The 22366-nt window shown below is 37.1% G+C and overlaps 1 protein-coding gene across 2 annotated transcripts; it reads left to right on the top strand.

Annotated features, from left to right (window-relative positions):
• Positions 1-14680: 14680 nt before the first annotated feature.
• Positions 14681-22351, top strand: LOC113309191 (TBCC domain-containing protein 1-like). Of its 2 annotated transcripts, XM_026557605.1 has the most exons (9): positions 14682-15241; positions 15839-15979; positions 16705-17073; positions 18361-18465; positions 20026-20166; positions 20312-20515; positions 20765-20857; positions 21441-21552; positions 22068-22351. In XM_026557605.1, exons 1-9 carry the CDS (start codon positions 14771-14773, stop codon positions 22109-22111), a joined length of 1680 nt encoding a protein of 559 aa, XP_026413390.1. In that variant the 5' UTR covers positions 14682-14770; the 3' UTR covers positions 22112-22351. The 2 variants fall into 2 exon arrangements, with proteins under 2 accessions (XP_026413394.1, XP_026413390.1); XM_026557609.1 differs by lacking the exon at positions 20765-20857 and having other exon boundaries at positions 14681-15241.
• The last annotated feature ends 15 nt before the right edge of the window (positions 22352-22366 follow it).

Genomic DNA, 22366 nt, shown 5'->3' with positions numbered 1-22366 from the left:
CGACCCAATGCGGGCCTCGCATGGTCGGCCTCCCCAAAAGGGTAGCATAGCTTGCTAATGCGTCCAGCCAAAGCAGCGCGGACGTGAAACCCTAAATTAGGGTTTGCGGAATATTACATGTGTCGCAAATCGGTCTCAACCATCCATCTTCGCAGGCATAGATGGAGGGTGTAGATATAGATTCAAAGGGCCCAGAGCATGTCAACACAAACACCGTGGGCCCGCCTAGATACATGACCAATCGGTTAGGACCAACTATGGTTGGTCGTCCCAATTCGTGCGCCCAAACAAAGCATGACGCACGACCGGAAAAACCCTAATTAGGGTTTGTATCGATCACGAGCGTCCATTTTCACCTGATCGAATGAAGGGTCTAGGAGTCGATTAAGCAGGTCCAGTAAGTATCAACACTATCACTATGGGCCCACCTATCTCCATACCCGATCGGCCAAGGCATACCATGCCCTGTCCTCTCGATTCGCACGCCCAAACTAGGCGTGGCCACACTTCCCAATCGCAAACTGATCTCGACCACTCAACTTTGTCGGACAAGTTGAGTGGCTCAGATCACGTTTCTATGGGTATTAAGGTATGGACGTGTACACCAGCCCGCCGTCTGTATACCAGGCTAATCGGCCAAGACCGACCAAGCTTGGTCGTCTCGAAACGCGCGCTCGAAGTTGGCATGACGCGCGGCTTTTGCGGCACCGGATTTCTGTCGCAAATCGATCTCAACCACTAAACTTCGCCGGAAAAATTGAGTGGCTTAGATCACACTTTCATGAGACAATGAGGTATGGGCGCCTACACCGACATGTCGTCTACACGCATGCACGATCGGCCCGGCCAAAATTGCGTCCCAAGATTGGTTTGGACCAAGCTGAAGAGTGATGCTTGCGCACCTCTTCATAAACCCTAATTCCGCTAACGGTTGCAGATGAGTGTCTCAAAGATCATCTCGTCCGTTCAACTTCACCTGCTTGGTTATACAACCCTGGTCAGGAGTTAACTGGTCAATAAGGTGTCGTGGTGATTATCATCCGCCACTCTACCACACCATGTGGTCGGCCAAGTCAGGACTTGCTTGTGCAACCTCCAAACCATCACATGAAGTGGGATGGACATGAAGCTATTTTAAGACGCTCAAACATCGATGCTTCATACATGCTGAGTATATTCGATGTATTACTTGCATAGAATACACACGATACTTCACAAGTATCGACTTTCTAAATAACTTAGTTATTTAACCTAGCATTACATGCTACCTTCTGCGGGTCCCACGATCCACACACTCGAGACATCAATCATGTCACAAACTGGGGGATACATACTGGGGTATTGGTCTGGTGGTTTACAGCGTGCAGCGCACAACGCGCCATCACAAGAACGTGTCAGGAAGTCATGGACGGTTAGTGATGATGGGAGAAGTGGGCAAGACTGATCGTGTAACACTAACACCCGCAACTCCACTACTCCATCACTCCACTTTCTCCACTTCCCACGAGATACATGAGTAAGGCTCAATGACTTGTATAAATAGGTTTTCCTCCCTATTTCGACAACACAAGACAGAAACCAAGTGTTGATACAACCGTATTCAAACACCGGAACTGATAGCTTACATTCTGCAAGCCAGTTCAGCTTTCTGATACAAGTCATACATAGCCAACACCTTCACAATCTCAACACCTTCTTCGCTTCCCTCCCTAAGATCAACCCCATCTCCTTCACTTTGTGACCGAAGCAAGTCTGGAACGGCCATTTCTTGGTTTAGGCCAGAATTGTACAGATTGATTTCTCGAATCACAAAGCACTCCCGTGCAGTGCATTTTTTAGGGTTTAGATTCATTCCTCATCCACACCCCAAATTACAAAATTCGGCAGGAATAGTTTTCACCCATAAACAACAATCACTTTCGGAAAAGGACTTATAGGTGGAAAAGTTTTAGATTGAGGTATATTTGGGTACCCTCGTCTTTTCATAGAGGATGACAATAGTTGTTATCCACAAACTATTAGCATCAACGCGATTTTCAAGTTATTGAAATAATCAATATGACTTTCGTCAAGAGTAAAGATGAACTTGGTTAAAGTGAAAGCTTACCAACACATATTTCGAGAAATAGATACGTGAGTTAAACTCAGCTCGAAATAACAAATGTGTATAATCGAAGTCTACATAGCAATACGACTTTTGTCTCAAATAGGAGATAGAATAGATAGACTTTTGAGTGACATATAAGTTCAAGTCTCCACATACCTTTTGTTGATGAAGTTCCACTTGTTCCCTTGAGTAGTTCTTCGTCTTCATTCGATGAGCGTCGTGGAGTCTAAAGCTCAACTACACTTATTATCCTAATCCGAGACTTAGCTATAAGTAGACTATAAATCAAGACTTATAGTTTTGGAAACTAAACTTTACAAACAAGCTTGAGATAGAAACGCTTGCGAGTTCGACCGAGCAGTGCTCTAACAGTTTCTCGATGCCGTAGATAAGGAAATCTACAGTAAGTCCATTAAAAGGCCTTGCAATAATGTCGTCTTTATGTTCTTTCCAGGGTTTCTTCCAGGCTTGCAGATGTAAACACCTACCGCAAAGCCATATCTGCAGGTGTCTTAAAACTTTCTCCCATGCAGCATAAACATACAAGTCAGAGGATATACATTCTCTGCAGGTGTTTATATGATCATATGAACAAAAATGTCCATCATTTAGGTGCGGAGAAAATGAACTCTTGGGAAAACCTCTACCACCAACACCATCTCTACAACCGTCAAAATTCTTGAATGTACAATGGAAGTTTTCATCCCGAGAATCGGTTTCCTGAAAAGGTAATTGGGATGATGAAAAAGGACCATTCAAGGAATTCTGAGAAAATACATTGTTGCAAGACAATGCAAGCGAAGAATTTTGCTGGGGTGCAGATGTTGATGGTGTTGAGGCCGAAGAATACCGGGTTGTAGGAATGGTTTCTCCCAAACCATGAAAGAAGTTGTAACTGCCCTAACTGAGTTAATGAATGCGAGAAGTAATATTGGTGGCAAGATAGACATCAATCAAAAGGGAAAGACAAAAGGAAAGTAACAAGGAGAGAGGGATGACGAGGCTGTGAGAAGTACACACAAAAAGGGCCGGAGAAAGAATCAAGCTTTCAGGCCCTGAAACAATCACCAGAGGATCTCTCTCCTCGCTTTTTGTAAGGGGTTTTAAATAAATTATTCTTAACTAGTAGAAACAAATAAATCATTTTTCTTACTTAGTGTCCCCTACATTATTTTTCCTATAAATTAGTACAGTGGTTAGTTAATGGCCCCTATATACCACCAGTGGTCACAAGGTTCAAGGATCGAACCCCTTCCTCCTTCAAGGAATCAAGGGAGAGAACATGAGAACCATCATACCACTTGATGGTTCTCCTTATCTACCTACCAAATCCTTAAAATAAGACCCCACACTATTGGAGATGATTCGTTAAAAAAAGTTCTTATTTTCACCACACATATGAAACCCCCAGATAAAGGTTCAAATAAGATCCCTGTACATGGGATTTTTAACAGGGGTCGTTGGAGATGCTCTTATAATTATTGATAAAGTAAATCAAGATCAATTATATCACAATATATATATAATACATTTTTTTTATCAATTGACATATTTCAATCTAGTTAAATTAAAATAATAATACATGATCGCTTACAATAATAACTAAAATATCGATACACAAGATAATCGAAACCCTAATACAAATAGTGTTGGAAATTTAGGGTATGGAACCGAAACATCCATGGCTTGAAGTCGCGTAATCGCTTTCCTTAAAACGTTATTTGCTCCCACTCGCTAAGAGTTTGTTGCAAACCGTTTCCCAGGATACAATCAAGCCTTTGCGTGATTGGCGATTAACAACAATCGACGAATCACCCTTGAGCTCTAATTGGTACTACTACTCGTTCAAGAAAGAGGGAGAAGAGTTTTTAACATAGTGTGTTCTTCAAGTATCACTTGAAACCTTTTTATACATTGCATAAGATACAGACACGTCTCTTCAAAAAACCCATATGAAAAGCCCTCCTTATACTTCACGTTTGGAACAGTTGTGACCTTTGAAATCTTGTTTTAAATTGAAATGTCACTAACTAATTGATGCATCTCTAAAACAATAATCATTTGATGCCTTTCCAAATAGTTACATAATATGTTTTCCCTCATCTCCGCAGGTTATGTCAAGAACCCAAACCATATTTGATCTATCCATTTGAATACTGATCAGGCATTCAACAATCCCCAACTAGATTAAATATAGAAGTCCAATGAGTAATGTGATGATTCTACGAATACACAAAGGTGTCATTACGATTAAACCCTTGCTTAGTGTAAACTTTTCAAAGTTATGTTAAAGTTGATGGTGGCCTTGGCTTTAAACCTCTACTTCTACGTGATACAGCCGGAAACACCACACAAATAGAAACATCAATACCTTTAATGAGTCCGATCTTCTCTTAGCATTATTATGGCCTTGTGCTTGCCTGGTTTCATGAGCAATCCCAAGAGAACCCCACTCTTATGAGAAGCATCACCACTTCTATGCTCACATAGATGAAATCCTTCCAGTTTTCCCGTCATTTTGAAAACTTGTTCACAAAAAACTGAACTTCATTAAGACTACTAAATCAACCTCTACTCATAACAGTACACATCAATACTCATTTTCACAATTGGGATTTAAAATTGAAGTATTGAAACTAATCATTTATCGATAACTTGTTTTTACCTATTAAACCGATGAACTAGTCATTTCCTAGTGGTCGGTCAGGTTGCCACTACCGATGACTAAATAATTTTGAGATTACAATCCCATTGCATTATGCACACTGAATTCCCGTTGAATTCCTTCAAAATAAATCCTTATCGAAAGGTTATTCCAAAGTGACTTAACTTTATCGATTAGATTCCAAATCTAATGATAACAACTGAAGAAATCTCATAACCACGTACAAATGTTATACAAACCCAATGGTTGCACTTTAGTTGGTATACATCCTCATGCACAGATCCTACTTAGTGCTTAGAATGCACCACTCCACCACTGACGTTCACATTTAGTGGTTTTAATCCCTTCACAAAGTTAATTCAATTACTGTGTCTCCTTACATTTGTTCGTTCCTCACAACCAAAAGCTTTTTGCCAAAATGATTCGGCCTTTATGTTATTTGTTATAACTTTGACTTTTGATTGGTTTCCAGGATTACAAAAATCCTTCCAATGAAAACTCCCCATGAATCTTTGAGAAAACCACTACTTATAATGCTATATGTATTGGTGTAAAACTACTACTTTATTGCAGAGTCACTGACTTCTCATTGTCACAAGCAACGAGCATCCACAATTTTTTGAAAGTACATGCTAAATAATCATTGGTAATAAGAATTCATTACCCCCACAATTTCACTGCTCAAAAGATTAACAAATTTTTTTTTCATTTCGCATTCAACACGCATCGTACTTGAAATAAATATATGCAACAGTGAAAACATATGAACCGAATTCATTTAACATCATACTACCCTACAGTTCAATTAAATCAAATATATGCATTGATGGTCCGCATTGTAACTCATAAAGTATGGATAGATGTAAACATCAATTACTAGTAGTCATGTGAAACCTTAACAAGAAATCATTCACACTTTCTCAGTAACCGGTCCTTTATCCAAATCAAGACACACCATAACATGTAACTAATGTTATTTGTTTCAATCACAGATTCATAAACTTGACCAGATTACTAAAAGGAACCATTTCATGCATCCGACTGATCCATGTCCACAAATAATCCCTACAAAAGGAAATCTTCAATTCCAAATAATACAAAGAAAAATCTATCAGATTTTGTTTTGGATTTGCCTGTCTTTATGGGCAGAACTGGTGTGACAGTATGAATTAGCCGAAAACTCATTTCCATGAAATCCCAACTAATAAAAATTTAAGATCAGTTTCCTTATAGATTTTCATGGAAATACAAAAAGGTTTCTTACTGTCAAACCTTATCGGGTTCGAAACTAATTTCCCTTGGATCCATCCAATCTAAGCGAGAGCGAAATCAATTTAATTTCTTACTCTTCCATTTTTTAAGATTAGAGAGGATATTCCCGGTACACTTAATTCTTTTAGATTAAGTTGTGCACAAACAGTATAACTAGGTCAGACAATGGCACTCACATGTATGAACAAACTCAACAGTACATATCACCACTTTCTTACGATGAACAGAGGAGATCAGAAACAGTCTCAAACAATCATCAAACTTGAGTTTCAAAGTAAGAATCAGATACATGTATCTACTACATTCAGTGGGCATGGTTCATCACTTTTCACTAGACATTTATTCAAACATCTAACACCTCATAATACATGCATATAAATATGGATACGTCGAAAATAGATGTAGTATACACCTCTTTGTGTCCTAAAAAACTATAGTATGGAAAGGCACTCATTCACATCATATCGATAAAGACGACGGTAGACTTTAAATGGAAGTCATTCTAACAAAACAATATTCTTACCCAAGGACTAATTAGAATTTTACTAACCTAATCATCGGTAATTCCACAAATGCATGGATTATAGAGATCACAATATCGTAAGCGTTGAAACACAAGTATCAATTTCGTATCCAAGGCAGTATCTCAGTATGGATATAAGCATCGATATATGAATCATAATCATAGAAATTGGGCACCATAAAACATCTTAAACATATTTCATAAAACAAGAATAATTGGGAAGACAAACTTATCTGTAAGGTATAGCCTTTGAAGGTGAACGCCTTGAATAATTTTGTTTTCCAGAATCGTTAATTTTCAGACTCTTTGTTTGTCGTTATATTTCCACTCTTAATTGAAGAATTGGAAACATACATTCAGATGCAGAACACGGCGTCAACTCTTGTAATTGTTTCACGCCAGGGAATCAAAATGGCGATTCGTTTTTCCTTTTTCTTGTCCTTTCCAAACTTTCATGCGCCTAGCCCTAAATAAAACCCGTAACCATTCCAAATTCCATTGATAAAATAACGTTTTAAGATTGTTGGAAATTTAGGGTATAGAATCGAAACATCCATAGCTTGAAGTCGCATAATCGCTTTTCTTAAAACGTTATTTGCTCCCACTCGCTAAGAGTTTGTTGCGGGATCAAATGCAAACCGTTTCCCAGGATTCAATCAAGCCTTTGCGTGATCGGAGATCAATAACAATCGACGAATCACCCTTGAACTCTAATTGGTATTACTACTCGTTTAAGAAAGAGGGATAAGAATTTTTAACACAGTGTGTTCTTCAAGTATCACTTGAAACCTTTTTATAGATTGCAAAAGATACATACACGTCTCTTCAAAAAAAAACCATATGAAAAGCCCTCATTATACTCCACGTTTGGAGCAGTTGTGACCTTTGAAATCTTGTTTCAAATTGAAACACCACTAACTAATTGATGCATCTCTAAAACAGTAACCATCTGATGCCTTTCCAAACAATTACATAATATCTTTTCCCTCATCTCTCACAGGTTATGTCAAGAACCCAAACTATATTTAATCTATCCATTTGAATTGATTAGGTATTCAACAAATAAAAATATCAATTATAAATAAATTGCGAAGAGAAAGGACAAGAGTAATCGAAGTCTGTTGTTGGTTCCAAAACTGCTTTGTGAATCGGGCGATTGTTGAGTCTAACTCACTAAAATTTCTTTCTTGATTCATGTCTCCTAATCTATGATTTTATCTCTTTTGATCACCTTCCCTTGTAGTTTTTTGATTCTTTTCATTCCATAGATTTTCCTAGTGATAATATTTTTGTAGTTTTTGATTTTTTTCATTTCATATAATATCCTAGTTGCAATGCATTATCTGTCTTTTTTTCTATTTTCTTTTAATTGCTTAATCCAGCTTTAAACATCGATACTCCTTCTTTGAAATTTCTTTAGTCCCTCCTATCTCTGTTAATGTTACACTGGTTACTTATTCTTTTCACTTTTCTCTCCTTTTCTAATGTCTCACTAATTTCCTTTGCAGGGTCTCTAGTTTATCATGGAAAGCATCCAGTTTTGGACCTCTTGGTTCAAATCTCTTCTTCAGCTAACTATATTGTTACAATCAACAAAGGCATTATCGGCTCCGCCAGCAGTATTGTAAATCGTCAGTCTCAAGATGATCTTCAAAAGTATGTTCCAGTATTCTAGTCAAGTAAACCATGTGTATGATTCCATGAGTATCTACCATGCTCATCAGCTCAAATCGGCCTGGCCGATTCTTCTTAGTCAAAACCAAGATTTGAATTTCAAAATTTTCAATCTTCCCACAATCAAGGAGCGAAAGAAATGCAATCAAGCTAACTGTCCTCCGTTGACCATGCAATCATTTAATAAGAATAATTCTTCACCGGAAATAATTATTATTTGTTATTCCCTTCATCAGTTATTGGCTACCAAAAGATATGCATTTATGATACTCATATATCTCATGCATATATTTATATAGAGATCGCAAGAGAAAGCTTAAAACCCTATTATCGTTTTTTCACTCATCATCAACTCTCAACTGAAATGGCGACCTCTTCTAATAACCAAGTTTCAGCCATGAACAGTAAGATGCAGAACACTACCATTCGAGATATATGTGCCAGAAGAATGAGAAAGACTCTAGGTTCTGATAAAACTATCATCTCTGAAGTCAAAAATGAATGGAAGAACACCTTAATTGGGAAATTCTTTCATAAGAATCCACAAGATACTGAAGAGGTGAGGAAGGCATCTACATCTTTATGGAAAAGGTACAAAGTCAAAGAAGTTCGTGCTTTGGATAGGAACATTTTTTTATTCAAGTTTTATTCTTCGGAAACTATGGCAGCTGTTATAAAAAAGGTCCATGGAATATCCTCAAAGATCATCTTAATATTATTGTTTATGATCCATTTATCCCTGTGCAAGAACAAAAGTTTACCCATCAAGAATGGAATGTTCAATTCCAACATTTAATGTTTGAACACCATTCTATTTTTGTTGTCAATAATGCTGTAAATGAACTTGGAGACAAGATCTGGATTGAACCTGAAAATTGTTGACCAGGAGCTGGAAGTATGATAACTACTAGAGTGAGGATAGATTTAACTAAACCATTACACATGGGAGGTTGGTGGAATACTGCCGCAGGTGGAGTTTCATGGGTAAGATATCACTGGGGAAAGCAATCTCATAATTTATGCAAAGAATGCTTCACCATTAACCATAATGATGATGAGTGTGAAAATGTTGCTGATGATCTGAAGATAAGATGTTATACTAATGATGAGTACATTTCCTACATCCATGAACTAGCCAAAGCGTATGTTGTGGAAATAATAGATGATATTGACTTGCTGGTTCAAAGAATCTATGAAGCGTGCCATAAGCAGCAGCTTAATGATGCTCATGAAGAACAAGATGAAGTAATGAAGCTTAAGAGATCCAGAAACAATGAAGTTGAAGATGATGCATCTGATGACATTATTCCCATTGATAAATCTAAGAATCAGGAAAAGAATATTGGAAAAAGATCATCTACCACTGAGACTGCCGACATGGAGCATGATTTAATTGAGGAATGAGAGCTGGCTGAGACGGAGTATTTTCATGATGTTGAGGAGGCCTCTATTGTTGTGGTATTGCCACTTTCTACTATATTCTTTCTTTATATTTAAATTTTAGTTATTTTTCACAAGAGTTTTATCTTTACTGTCCCATTCTTATATCCTAAAGCTCTATAAACCTATCAGTATGAAGGTTTTAAGTTGGAATTGTCAAGGGTTCTTAGGAAAAGATGCTAAGGATCATCTTCAACATCTTAATAGGTTACATTCTCCTGACATCATTTTTTTAGTTGAACCTAAGATTAATGATGACATAATCCTAAAGTTATCTAAGTTCTTGGATTTTCCTAATAGGGTTTATGTGCCTTCTGTTGGATTAGCTGGTGGTCTTCTTCTCTTATGGAAAGATGGCTTTTCTTTAGATATTGTTGGTTCCACAGATAATATGATTCATGCAATCGTTTCTAATGACCCAAGTAAAGGAGAGTGGTTCCTTTCTTGTGTCTATGGTACCTCTTATAAAGATAAACAACCGGAGCAATGGTCTTATATTCTTGATCTAAGCAAATCTGTTAAGATACCATGGGTTCTCATTGGTGATTTAAACATCACAATGGTCCCTGAAAATAGAAATACTCAGAGTAATAGCTCAACCCATCAAGAAGTTCTAAATGCTATAAGAAGTGCAGGCTTAAAGGACTTAGCTTTTAGTGGAAATCCCTATACTTGGACCAGCAATAAACATGGTACTGGTAAGTACAAGTCTAGAATTGATAGAGCTCTAATCAAAAATGATTGGTCTTTAGTTTACCCTGATGCGCTTCTCACTCATTTAACTCAAAGAGGTTCAAATCACTGTCCTATTCTTCTAGAATTATACAAATTTAATAGGGTTAATGGTAGAAACTGGAATTTTTTTGAACATTGGTTGCAAAATGATAAATGCCATGAAGAGATTAAAAATGCTTGGTCTGCTGCTTATCAAGGTTCTAATGCTTTTGTTCTTTCTAATAAGCTTTCTAATAGTAGACATATATTGTCTAAATGGAGTAAAGTTACTTTTGGTGACATTCAAGGCAGAATTTTGAATCTTCAGTCAGATGTTTCTCAACTTCAAGCTTCAGACAAGAATGACAACAACACTAATGCAGTCATACTTCTGGAGAAAGAGATCAGTGCTTTGGATGAGATGCTTGCCAGTTCTAATAGACAAAAGGCAAGAGATCATTATTTCAATGACATGGATAAAAACTCGAAGTACTTCCATATCAAGGCAAATAAGAGGAGATCTCGTAACAGGATTAATGCTTTACTCTCACCAGCTGGTACTTGTGTTCTGACAAAGAAAGTTTAGGAGAACTTCTCAGTAATCATTTCCAAAAGATCATGTCTTCTACATCTCCGACAGATAACTACATATTTCTGCAGCACATTCCTGCTATCATTACTGATGAAGACAATCAAGAACTTGAAGCTCCCCCGACTGATCAAGAAATCTATAATGCTCTTATGAGTATGGATCCTTGGACAAGTCCAGGTCCAGATGGTTTCCCACCTGGCTTTTATCAATCTCAATGGCCCATAGTAAAGACTGACGTGTGTAATATGGTAAAATCCTTCTTTCACTCCGGCTTTCTTCTCAAGCAATTAAACAAAACCAGAATTTCTCTCATACCGAAAGTTAAATCTCCAAGTAAACCGGAGGACTTCAGACCAATAGTGCTGTGCAATACAGTCTATAAGATCATCTCCAAAATAATCTCTTTAAGAATGAAAAAACATGTTACCATCATCATCTCACCTATGCAAGCAGCATATGTACCAGGGAGACTACTTTCAGAGAATGTTTGCTTGGTTCAGGAGATTGTGCAAGCAATGAATAAAAAAGAGGGTAAATGTGGTCACTTAGCCCTCAAGATGGACATGTCTAAAGCCTTCGACAAATTAGAGTGGAGTTTTTTAATTGAAGTTCTTAAGAAATTTGGTTTTGGTGACAAGTTTTGTCAGCTCATCTATCAATGTATAAGCACAACTCAGATTGAAGTACTTCTTAATGGCAGTCCAACTAAAGCTTTCAACCCAACAAGAGGAATCCGTCAAGGGGATCCATTATCTTCGTACTTGTTAATCTTGGCAATGGAGTATTTCTCTAGAGTTTTAGCTTACTGTGAAAAACAAAGCAACTCACATGTATGAAAATCTCTAGATCTGCTCCTAAAATTAATCACTACTTTTCGCGGATGATTGTCTACTGTTCTGCTAGTCTAATCTAGACCAGACCAACAAACTCCTTCAAGTTATAGAGGATTTTAGTGCCTGATCAGGGCAATTGATAAACTTTAACAAGTCTGCAGTTTACTTTAGTAGGAATACAGAGCCTTCTTCTTGTCAAATACTCAGTGGTATTCTCCAGGTGCGAGAGATGAATCTTAAGGAAGAACAATACTTGGGATTGCCGTTTTTCATTGGAAGAAACAGGAAAGTCCCCTTTGTAGTACTGCAGGAAAAGATGAATAATCGATTCTCTAAATGGGATGCAAGCAATATGTCAGAAGCTGCAAGATCAATGATGATTAAGAATGTTTCAAATGCCATTCCTATTCATCATATGCAAAGTTTCAGATTGCCAGATTGCACCATCACTAAGATGAATTATTCACAACAGGCTTTCTGGAGAAATAAAAAGACTAGTAAGGGCAGGCATATCATAACTTGGATGAGAGCTCGTCACCCTAAACCTGAAGGTGGTCTAGGTTGGCCAAGACAACTTGGAAGCTCTGCACGGATCAATCTTCAATTATGGAAAAATCGCTGCATGCGAAATATTTTCCAGATGGTGATCTTTTTGACTTAAAAAAGAAAACCAATACAACTTGGTCCTGGCATAGCATTAGCTCTGGACTGCAATTCATTAAGAGGCACAATTGTTGGAACTTGGGAAATGGTGAATCTATTCTCATCTGGAAGCATCATTGGATCCCAGAATTACAAACAGCTCCACAGCCAAAACAAGGGTGTTCTACTGCACAAAATTACAGTCATGTTCATCAGTTATTCAGTCCAAATTCTGAAGAATGGAATATCCCAGTGCTTGAAGAATTATTTGAGCCAGAGGTGGTAAATATTATTTCTCTTATTCCCATTCATCATTCTCAACTAGATAGATTAATTTGGTTATTGGAGAAAAATGGAAGATTCTCAGTAAAATCGTGCTATCAGAAGATGTACAATGAAACAACAACAATGCAACCAGTGGGGGATAGGTTGAGGAAAATTTACAACAGATTGTGGAAATTGCCAACATTACCAAGGATTCGACAATTCTTGTGGAAATCTATCACCAATCTGTTGTCCACTAAAGATGCGCTCGGATCTGCCATTGTGGGTGAAGATGTCTCTTGTCCCTTATGCAATCTCCAACTAGAATCTGCGTCCCGTCTCATTATGCACTGTAACTTTTCAAGAGAAGTGTGGTTTGCCATCATTGGCTGGACTTCTAATAATTCTGGAGACTTGTCTGAATGGATATGTAGTTGGTTTGACAGCCTGATGAATGGAGTTATAACTGAGAATGATGTAGTTACAAGAGCTATAATAGCTTGGAGTCTATGGTCAGAGAGATGTGGAAAAGTGTTCCAGCAAAGTAATGCAGGCCCTGAGGCTATTATTCAGAAGTGCAGAATGTTGATTGAAGAACAATTGTCTGTTATTAACAAACTTCCTCGTGTATCTCAAAGAGTGAATCGCCATTCTGTTCATTGGATCTCTCTTCCATTAGACTATCTTACTATAAATGTTGATGGTTCTTTTAATTCAACTAATTTTACAGGAGGCATTGGTCTAATAACTCGAAATTTTGCAGGAACACAACAGGCAGCAAGGTGCATCTATCTAAGGGAAATAAGAAGTGCGGAGCAGGCGGAGTGTATGGGGTTGTGGCATGCTATGCAATGGTCAAAGTAACAAAAGCTAGAAAGGATTCACTTTGAGATGGATGCTAAAGTCGTTGTTGATGCTGTTAACAAAAACAATGGAGCCATTGATTGGAGACTGCACCACACTGTTCTTGACATTAAAAATTTGTTTTCAGTTTTTACCTCTTGGAAATTGTCATATGTTCCAAAAGAGAGAAATAGAGCTGTTGACATTCTATCTAAGAAGGCTAGAACAGATAGAATAACCAATACTTGGAGCTATGTCCCTCCTGCAGAAGTTTCTCATCAACTGTCTATTGACTCTTCTTTTGTTTTGGTTTAAGTTATTCCAATAAATAAAATTTTTCAGTTGCAAAAAAAAAAAAAAAAAAAAAAAAAAAAAAAAAAAAAAAAAAAAAGTACCTACAAAAATATCATTTTTTAATACATAGAAATGATGAATAGTGGTATAATCTGAAATCAACTCGGACAATTAAATCTGATTTTCGCCTATTTTGTCAATGATCTTGTAAATCTAAGTGAGGATGCACTAACATAATATAATTTCTAAAACAAAAAAGAAAAAGAGAATCCGAGCTCATAATGAATATCTAGTAGATTGTATAAAATCTTAACAGTAACAATAATTATTGTTTGTGATTACGAACTTATGATGGAATCATTGTAATGTAATGGTTGTTACCAAACAACATTAGTATGGGTCTTGTTAACTTGTATACCCGTATATATGTTAAGGTTCATTAAAACAATTATTTTTTGTATTGGAAACAAGATTTATTTGTTTTATTGCATTGAAAACAATAATTCTTTGCATTGGGAAAAGATTTGTTGTTTTTCATGCAAGAAAACACAATTTCTAGTAGAATAAGACAAAAACACACAATTTCCAATGAAATAAAATAACTCTTTATTAAACCTTAACATGTATACGGGTATACAAGTTAACAAAAGCCGTATTAGTTTCCTCCTAATGACCAAGTAGCATTGAATGCTAAATCGAAAGACCATGAGGCATCATTAACAAAGTCGACCATGGGGAAACGTTGTCCATCGTTACTAATTTTTTGGGCACATACATCTCAGCCCACCTTTTTTTTTTTTTTCGTTGTTTGCCTTCATCACTCTCTCATCTCCTCCACACAGCAGAGTCAGAAGAGATCTGTTATTGTGATATCATTTTTCTCTCTCCTCAGAAGCAAGCCAGAGAGATGAACGAAGAAGTTGAGCCACCATCACTATCTTCTTCTGTAAAAGAAGAAATATTTGTTCGAGTTAGAAGAGAACCATTCGAGTATGGACTTCTTCCAATTCCAAAACTCATCTTCTCAGATGGAACTGTAACCCTAGGTCCACTCAAAGATAAACTCGTTGAAAAAGCATCTACATCTTCGTATCGTATTGATGCTGATGGCATTTCTCAAGTCCTTAATATCTCGACCGATTATGCTCATCTTGTTATTCAGACACTTGCTTCTGTACTCCCTTCATCTGATTTTGATCCCATCCCTACTCAATCAAATGCTCTTACTGCTGATGTTTATCATCTCATTTTATTTCTCTACATTCAATCTTACAAAAAGCTTCTTCCTAGAACTCATAAAGATTCCGCTTCCGTATCTGATGTTTGGCCTTCAACATCTGCATTTGATGGTTTCGTTTCGTTTCTATCTCCATTGCAGGTACTAATTATGTCATTTTGATTTTATTGCGGTGGGGATTTTGTTAATTCTCTTTTGAGAAAAATTTGACTTCTCAACTGATCAAATTAGTGAGGATTTCGTAGATAATTGATGCTTGGTTGAGAACTTGAAATCACACACACTTCTTTTCAAAAAAACACCTAGTTAGGGTTGAGAGGCGTTATGATTATTTAGTCTTATCTGCCGTTCTCTGGTTTCCATAGTATACAGATGTCTAGTTTCAAAAATTCAAATACACTGTGGGGGTGTTTCTCGCACTAATTTCTGAAAAAATAGCAAAAAGGTAGTAAGGCGAAGCTCATTCTACTACATTGGAGCTGTAAACTGTCTTTCACTATTCCCGTGTTGGCTTCTTTTTGTTTTGATGGCCTCTACCTCTGATTGAAGCATGCTCTAGTTTCGTCAAAAAGAAGTCTCATCATCTTAATATCAGTATGTTACTGGGATATATTTTGTTACAAAGCTAACTGTGTAATCCAAAAATATGCTGTATATGTTGTGTTTTACAAGTTGGAGATACTGTTGTATTTGTTTGGTTATTCTTATGTGTACTGTGTGTGTGCCATTGAGTTGTAGCTTGTGCGCAGCAACAGCCGTCGGTTTATGCCGTCCCAGGCTGATGAGGAGTCCCATCAGTTATCGTATTTACAGAAGCACCTGGCTAACATACTTTCTCTATTGGCGGACTCAGTGGATGGGGAAGATGAGGAATCCCTGGTTAGTATATCCGTATTATCAATTTTTTGTTTCTTCACTCGATTATAGTTCGGCGAATTCTACCGTTCACGTCTTTAGGGCAGGGTTTTGTTAGTGGTCATATTATAGCATCATAGATTTTTCTGTATAAAATGGAGGAGCAATCAAATTTATGACGGATTAATAGTTTATCAAAATCATATGACATCATGGCAATATGAGATCTTCAGTCATTTAACTATTCATTTGCAGGCACTCAATTTTAAACCTGCATTCATTTGCCCAGTTGTTCTTGTTCAGCCGTTCAGTGAATCCAGAGGACCGCCAATCGTTCTTATAATGTATCTAATCTAATAATAGTAGATGACATTATAATGTAACTAATAATAGTTCAAGTTTTTTGTAAAATTGACAACTTAAAATCAAATTAGGTGAAGAACCAACTTTGCCAATTCTGACCAAACTCTTCTGCATTGCTGTGAAACAGCATTTTAATTATACAAGCATGTACTACTTATTTTTGAAATTCTTTGAACATTGTATTTAACTATCTCTTATGTATGCTGAAATTAGTATGTTAGAGCATAGTTCTGTGCATGCTTATCAAGAAAGGTTCACATTGCTTGGAGAACATTTTCCTTTCCTCTGTAGGTTGAACAATCACTGTGTTATTATGCAGAAATATGCATGTCTTCAAGCTTTCTCTCGAAGATGATATACATCTCTACATTTGCTCCATTCTGCAGGTCTTGACCTTAGAACGGTTCGAGCATTTAGGATTTCTTATTCAGTTCGGGGAAAAGGGATCTAACAGAATTCCATTGAGTCAGGCTGCTCCGTTTTTTGCAAATTCAGATCCAGACATGCCTGCCATTCCTGTTCCTGCAGGACAAGTTCATGATTGGATCCTACAAAATATTGAAGCTGCATTAGAACACAAAATTAGTTCAAAAGAAGGCGGGTCACCTGTGGCCGCTGATCAGGATATCCCTATGGCTGACTCAGGTCCCAGTTCATGCAAGGGGTTGAGTGAAGGTAGTCAGAGTTTTGTAGAGGGTATCTCCAAAACTTCAGTGGTAAAGCAAGCATCTGATCTTAAGGGATCTTCTGTGAAGGTGAGGGTTATAGCATTTGTTAGCTATGTAAGACTAGCTGCTATGTTTGGAGGTTCGTTATGCTTTTTTTAGCTAGTTTTAGTCAAAGCTGATAATGGCCATAGATTAGTTGGATTTTGTGACTGCTAGCTTTGGCAGAATATAGTTGCGCTCATTCTTTTCTTAGACATTGAGGGTGATGTCATATCATGTTAAAAACTCTGATGCTTAGACTATTCCAGATGTCAGTAGTTGCTGTGAACATAATTATTTTGGGGAAAAATTGGCATAATTTTAACTCGAAGATACAACCTAAAAACGGAGTCTTAAAAAGGACAGACGCTGTTATACGTTTTATACTTGCTGTTCCCTTCTTCATCAATTTGGAATTGTTCAAGATTTTTTGTCGTTATGCCTTGATGTTCCGAAATTACCAAAAATACACAGATAATTTTGACTTTGTTGTCTGTTTATATTTTGACGGTTAGTTTTCCGTTTGTGTCAACCTTAGCCAATGCTAGATTTCATCCATTTTAGTACATACCTAGTCAGAGTTTATTTGGTCATGTTGGTTGAAACTTGAAAACAATTCAACATTACTTTAGGGTGAACACATGCAACTGAGCTGTTTTTTCTCTTCCAGATTTGTAGGGTACGAAGAAAACAAACAAATCAGTATAATTTGATAGTTTCTGATAAAAATAGGACGTGGATGGTTATACGTACTTTCACGGACTTATTCTACCATTTATTTGACTGGAACACCTGCCAATTACTTTTTGCATTAAATTCCCTTGAATTACAAATTGTTCTATCTTAACTGAATACTTATACTTTTTCAGAACGCTTATACTATTTACTAGCTATAGGCTTGATAAGTTGATAACTGAAACTTCCTGTTGTGGTCAAGTTCGTGAGCATCTTGACTAGGCCTAGGAAGATCTATACGGGTGAAATTCATACAGTCAGTCCATAAGCCGCTCAAAAAAAGAGAGAATCCTGACACATTGTGAACCATACCATGTATTTGTCAAGAGTAACACTAGATAATCAAACAGTATAATTACTTTGGACTATGCACCATGGAATTTTATGTTATCTTTATCTATCTCATGTACGATCAAGTTTAGAAGCATATCCAGTTTGATAGTTATTCTGGTTGAATTTGGCAACTACCCTCATCACTTCCGTTGCAAGGTCACTTTTATAATAGTTATTCTGGTAACCTCTTTAGCAAGAAAATTCTTTGTTTGATCATCTTAAGAGTCTGTAAACTCAATAGTTCTGAAGTACATTTCCTTCTTGCAGGTTCTTAATTGTCAGGACGCAGTGGTCTACATATTAGCACCGTTAAAATATGCAACTGTGTACGGATGTTCGGATGCAACTATAGTTTTTGGAGCTATTGGCAAAGTATGTGTCAAGACTTCTGTTATTTTTACTGTTAGATATTTGGTTATCTTGCTGCAGTGCGTTCCTTAGAAATGTTACGTTTTAATTTTCCTTGTAGGTATGTTCATTTAGTGTGGTTTTTAATCTCATCAGGAGTCTCCTTACCTATTTAAATTGATGAGCAAGTTGAGAAACTAAGTGAACTTTCGATTACTTAATTTTGTCTGTTCAAGGCGGTATGAGAGTAATATGTCAAATTGACAGAAGCAGCATCAGTTGGTTTAATTGACTTGTTGCTTAAACCTGAGAAATCAATGATGTTTTTGCTGCTTCATTTGACTATAATATAACTCATCTATGCACGATTGTTGCATCTTCTTGATCTTTCAAATCTTCGCATTGTATGTCAGGTAGAATGTTCTGTCTATCGTAACTTGTGTCATTGTTGGTCTCCGATGGCTGTAGGCAGTCAGCCGTCCAACCAAAGAAGTGAAAATCCATATTTGTTTCTTTTCTTCCAGTCTGTCTTATCGTATTTCGTTTTTATAAGACTTCTTTTACTGAATAGTGTGTTATTAAACCCTCTCCATGTTGCTCACTTGTTGAGGTATTTTTTTAGTAACCTTGTGCATTGACTTTTCATTTTTCCCACCCATCTCAGCATCCAGATCCCGGCTTTGTTATTCTAAACTAGAGGACTAATAACTGATGGGTTTGTGCATTATTATTTGTATGTATGGATCACATCTATTAACAGATATACGTTTCCTGTTTTAGTTAGGTTTTCAAATGCCCCACGAGAAACTCTTCAGTTATTGAATGTTTGAAATTTATGTGGAAACAGAAAGTTAAAGCCTAAAAGGAGAGAGTTTTTGATACTCAGGGACAGGTGACTACATTTGTGGAACCACTCTTTCACCATACAGTTCTCAGAAACAATGGTTCTTTCCTTCCATAAACCTCTTGTCTCTCTCTGAACTCGTGAGGGGATCCCCGCCACATGAAATACCCACTGGTCTGGGAGAGGCTCATATTAAGTTGGTTGGAGGGGTGAAACTGTCTAACACACAGTGATCCAACTTCTTTTTATTGATGAATGAGATTACTGACCCTACTTTTCTGGATGAGCAGCCTCTTTGGATGTCTCTTTTGTTTCAGTTCTCCTGATGTCAGAAGAGGCTCATTTTACATGTGAAGGATTTTGTTTTAGCTGTTGTAGCCGATCTATCTTCCCATTTAGGTTGAAGTTTGTGTCTGGGACGTAGCATCTAAATGTTTTTCACCTAAACAGTTATCATCCATTTTAGTGCTCCTAAAAGAAGCTGGTGATAGGTCTAGAAATGTCAGGATTATTTTGTTGAATCGCCTAACTGTTCTTGCATTTGAGAGAAGTTTGCTCAAATGTCATTAATATAGAGTGAAGAATAGTTGGTATATGATTTATCATACAACAGATTAGTGACACTTGATCAAGTATATTCATCTGTATAACTATGTTCCAGTAGGTTAATTTTTCATGGTATCTTGTGGGTTCCGGTTGATTATGTTTTGACTTATATGTGATTCTATGTTTTATTCAAGGCCGTTCGTGTGGAGCACTGTGAACGAGTTCAAGTGATCACTGCAACTAAACGGATAACCATTGCCAATTGTCGTGAGTGCGTGTTCTATGTAGGAGTAAATCAGCGGCCACTATATCTTGGGGATAATCATAAGTTGCAGGTGAAGCCTGTTGCTCTAAACCTTCTTATAATTCCATAAACTCCTTCTAATCTATAGAAAATGTTGTTGATAGACATTATGGATTCATTTTCATCCCACTCATTCTAGAAAACTGTTCAGAATTATTTTGTCTTTCTTGCATCAGGTGGCCCCATACAATACTTTCTATTCGCAGCTGGAAGAGCACCTGAGCCAAGTTGGTGTTGATACAACTATAAACAAATGGAATGAACCACTTGTTCTGGGTGTGGTGAATCCACACGATTCATTATCTCATCCTGCAGGGGTCTCTGATGTTCAAGCTGAGTCTGCTACATGCCTAAATCCTGATCATTTTACCAACTTCGTGGTACGTTGCTATCTCAGTTTTCTCTTAATATGTTTCAAGCTCTGTAGTATGATTCCATTTCTTCTTTGTGTGGTAGTTTTTTCCTTTATCAAATTACAGATGTTTGTAGCTGAACTTCCTCTGTTCTCAGAACTTACGAGTTAGGAAGTCTAGTTCGGTCATGATAGATTTTATTTTAGTCGTGATACTTTATTGCATACCTAATTGCTTTGATTTGTAACTTTTTTGGTTTTCTATTCTGATGTACAGATTCCTAACTGGTATGGCAGTGAAACACCAAACCCAACGAAACAAAATCCATTTGCATTGCCTGATATGTACATGGCATCTCAGAAAAAAAATGTATGTTGATAAAAAGTTGCTTATATTTTACCAATGGGTGCAACCTGTGATTAACTGCGTGGCTCTTTAGGCGTTGTTTGGCACCTTTGAATTTGTTGTCGAAAGGGATTTCGTCTGCCAGGGAAATGAAACCCCCAAACGAATTTGGCCAATCTAGAGTTTGTGTAGCATTACTACCTGTCCACTGTTTGTACGTGAGGGAGACAAATAGAAAACCTGCTTTATAGTGTCGAGAGAACAGGAGATGTGGAGAAAAAAATTGGGATGTGGGGCTGTTTTGTGATTGAAAAGATTGAAGAATAGGGAAGGTAGGGGGGAAATAAAGCTTCACATACCTGATGGTCATGAGCATCATCTAGGTTGGGTTTGAGAATACCATTTACGAATAAAAAATGCACGTTCCTCACCTACTATTGTGGTTGTAAACTTGTGACACCTCGAGGACCAAGCGCCGCCTTAGCTTAAGTTATTCACTCAGTTATTCTGTATTCTCCAGCATTTTTCGTGTCCATATTTCATACTTCTGGTGGTTCTTTATACTTGTCTCTGGATGTTTTGTGCTGAGGTATACTATTTTGTTCAGCATCAGGGTCTAGAGGAGATCAGACAAGCTTTACGAGATATTCAACTTGAAGAGAATCGAAAACGGGAATTATCATGTGCTCTCCACGTATATTTTAAGGATTGGCTGTATGGTAGGCTCGTTTCTGCTTTGCATGTGTTATATTCTTTTTTATATTTTTCTTGCTATGGAATTAATTAGAGTAAGTGTATATCCGTTCCTTGCTCCCTCAAGGTAATTTAGATAATATGTGATTAAAATATGTTCCAAGTTGAGTTGGCTGATCAGCTTGCCATGTATAAGTCCCCTATTTGAAGGCACGGTCTTCTATGCTGGTGAAATCCAGGTGATACCAGCTTGTTGTCAAGTTGGTTGGTTGTTCTTCTGCCATTGGAGTATCTCCCGTCTTTACCCCAAATATTTAAACTGGGCCTCTGCTAGCCATAGCATCTGAGTATTATATGGTGTTTCTGTTGCTTACTCTTGTGGTTGTAGTTTATCTTTGGACCATGAAGCCTGTTCTGGCAAGTTATAATCAAGCTTTGACTAACAACTTGTTTTGTCCTTCCTTTGATCTTAGTTGTTGGGTGCTGTACACCAGAATTAGAAAAAGCATACATGTTTGACCTAGTTGTTTTGATGTTGCAGCTTCAGGAAATATCCGCCAGCTCTATTGCTTACACGGTGATTAAAGTTGTGCTATTTTTACATCGGACTGATCAAGCTCTCCACGAGGTTGTAAATTAAGAAATCTGGTTCCCCATCTCTTTGCCTTCTCCTTTTATTTTGTATGTTTTGCTTTTGTAATTGTTAGATGTGTAGAATCAGAAGATCATCAATCTCATCTATGGTGTAATTTTGCACCATTCATTCTATGTATCCATCAGAAATGGTGTGTTTTGTTGCATTAATCTGTACTGAGGGTTCTTTTTTTTTTTTTTTTTTTT

The sequence above is a fragment of the Papaver somniferum genome, chromosome 1 (genome assembly GCF_003573695.1).
Source record: "Papaver somniferum cultivar HN1 chromosome 1, ASM357369v1, whole genome shotgun sequence".
NCBI lineage: Eukaryota > Viridiplantae > Streptophyta > Magnoliopsida > Ranunculales > Papaveraceae > Papaver > Papaver somniferum.
This window is presented reverse-complemented; position numbering and strand designations above follow the sequence as displayed.

Coding starts and splice junctions, on each gene's coding strand:
- LOC113309191 (XM_026557605.1), top strand. CDS start 14,771: ATGAACGAAGAAGTTGAGCCACCATCACTATCTTCTTCTGTAAAAGAA. Junction 20,167..20,311: donor GGGATAATCATAAGTTGCAG/GTGAAGCCTGTT, acceptor TTCTTGCATCAG/GTGGCCCCATACAATACTTT. Junction 20,858..21,440: donor TGGCATCTCAGAAAAAAAAT/GTATGTTGATAA, acceptor TATTTTGTTCAG/CATCAGGGTCTAGAGGAGAT.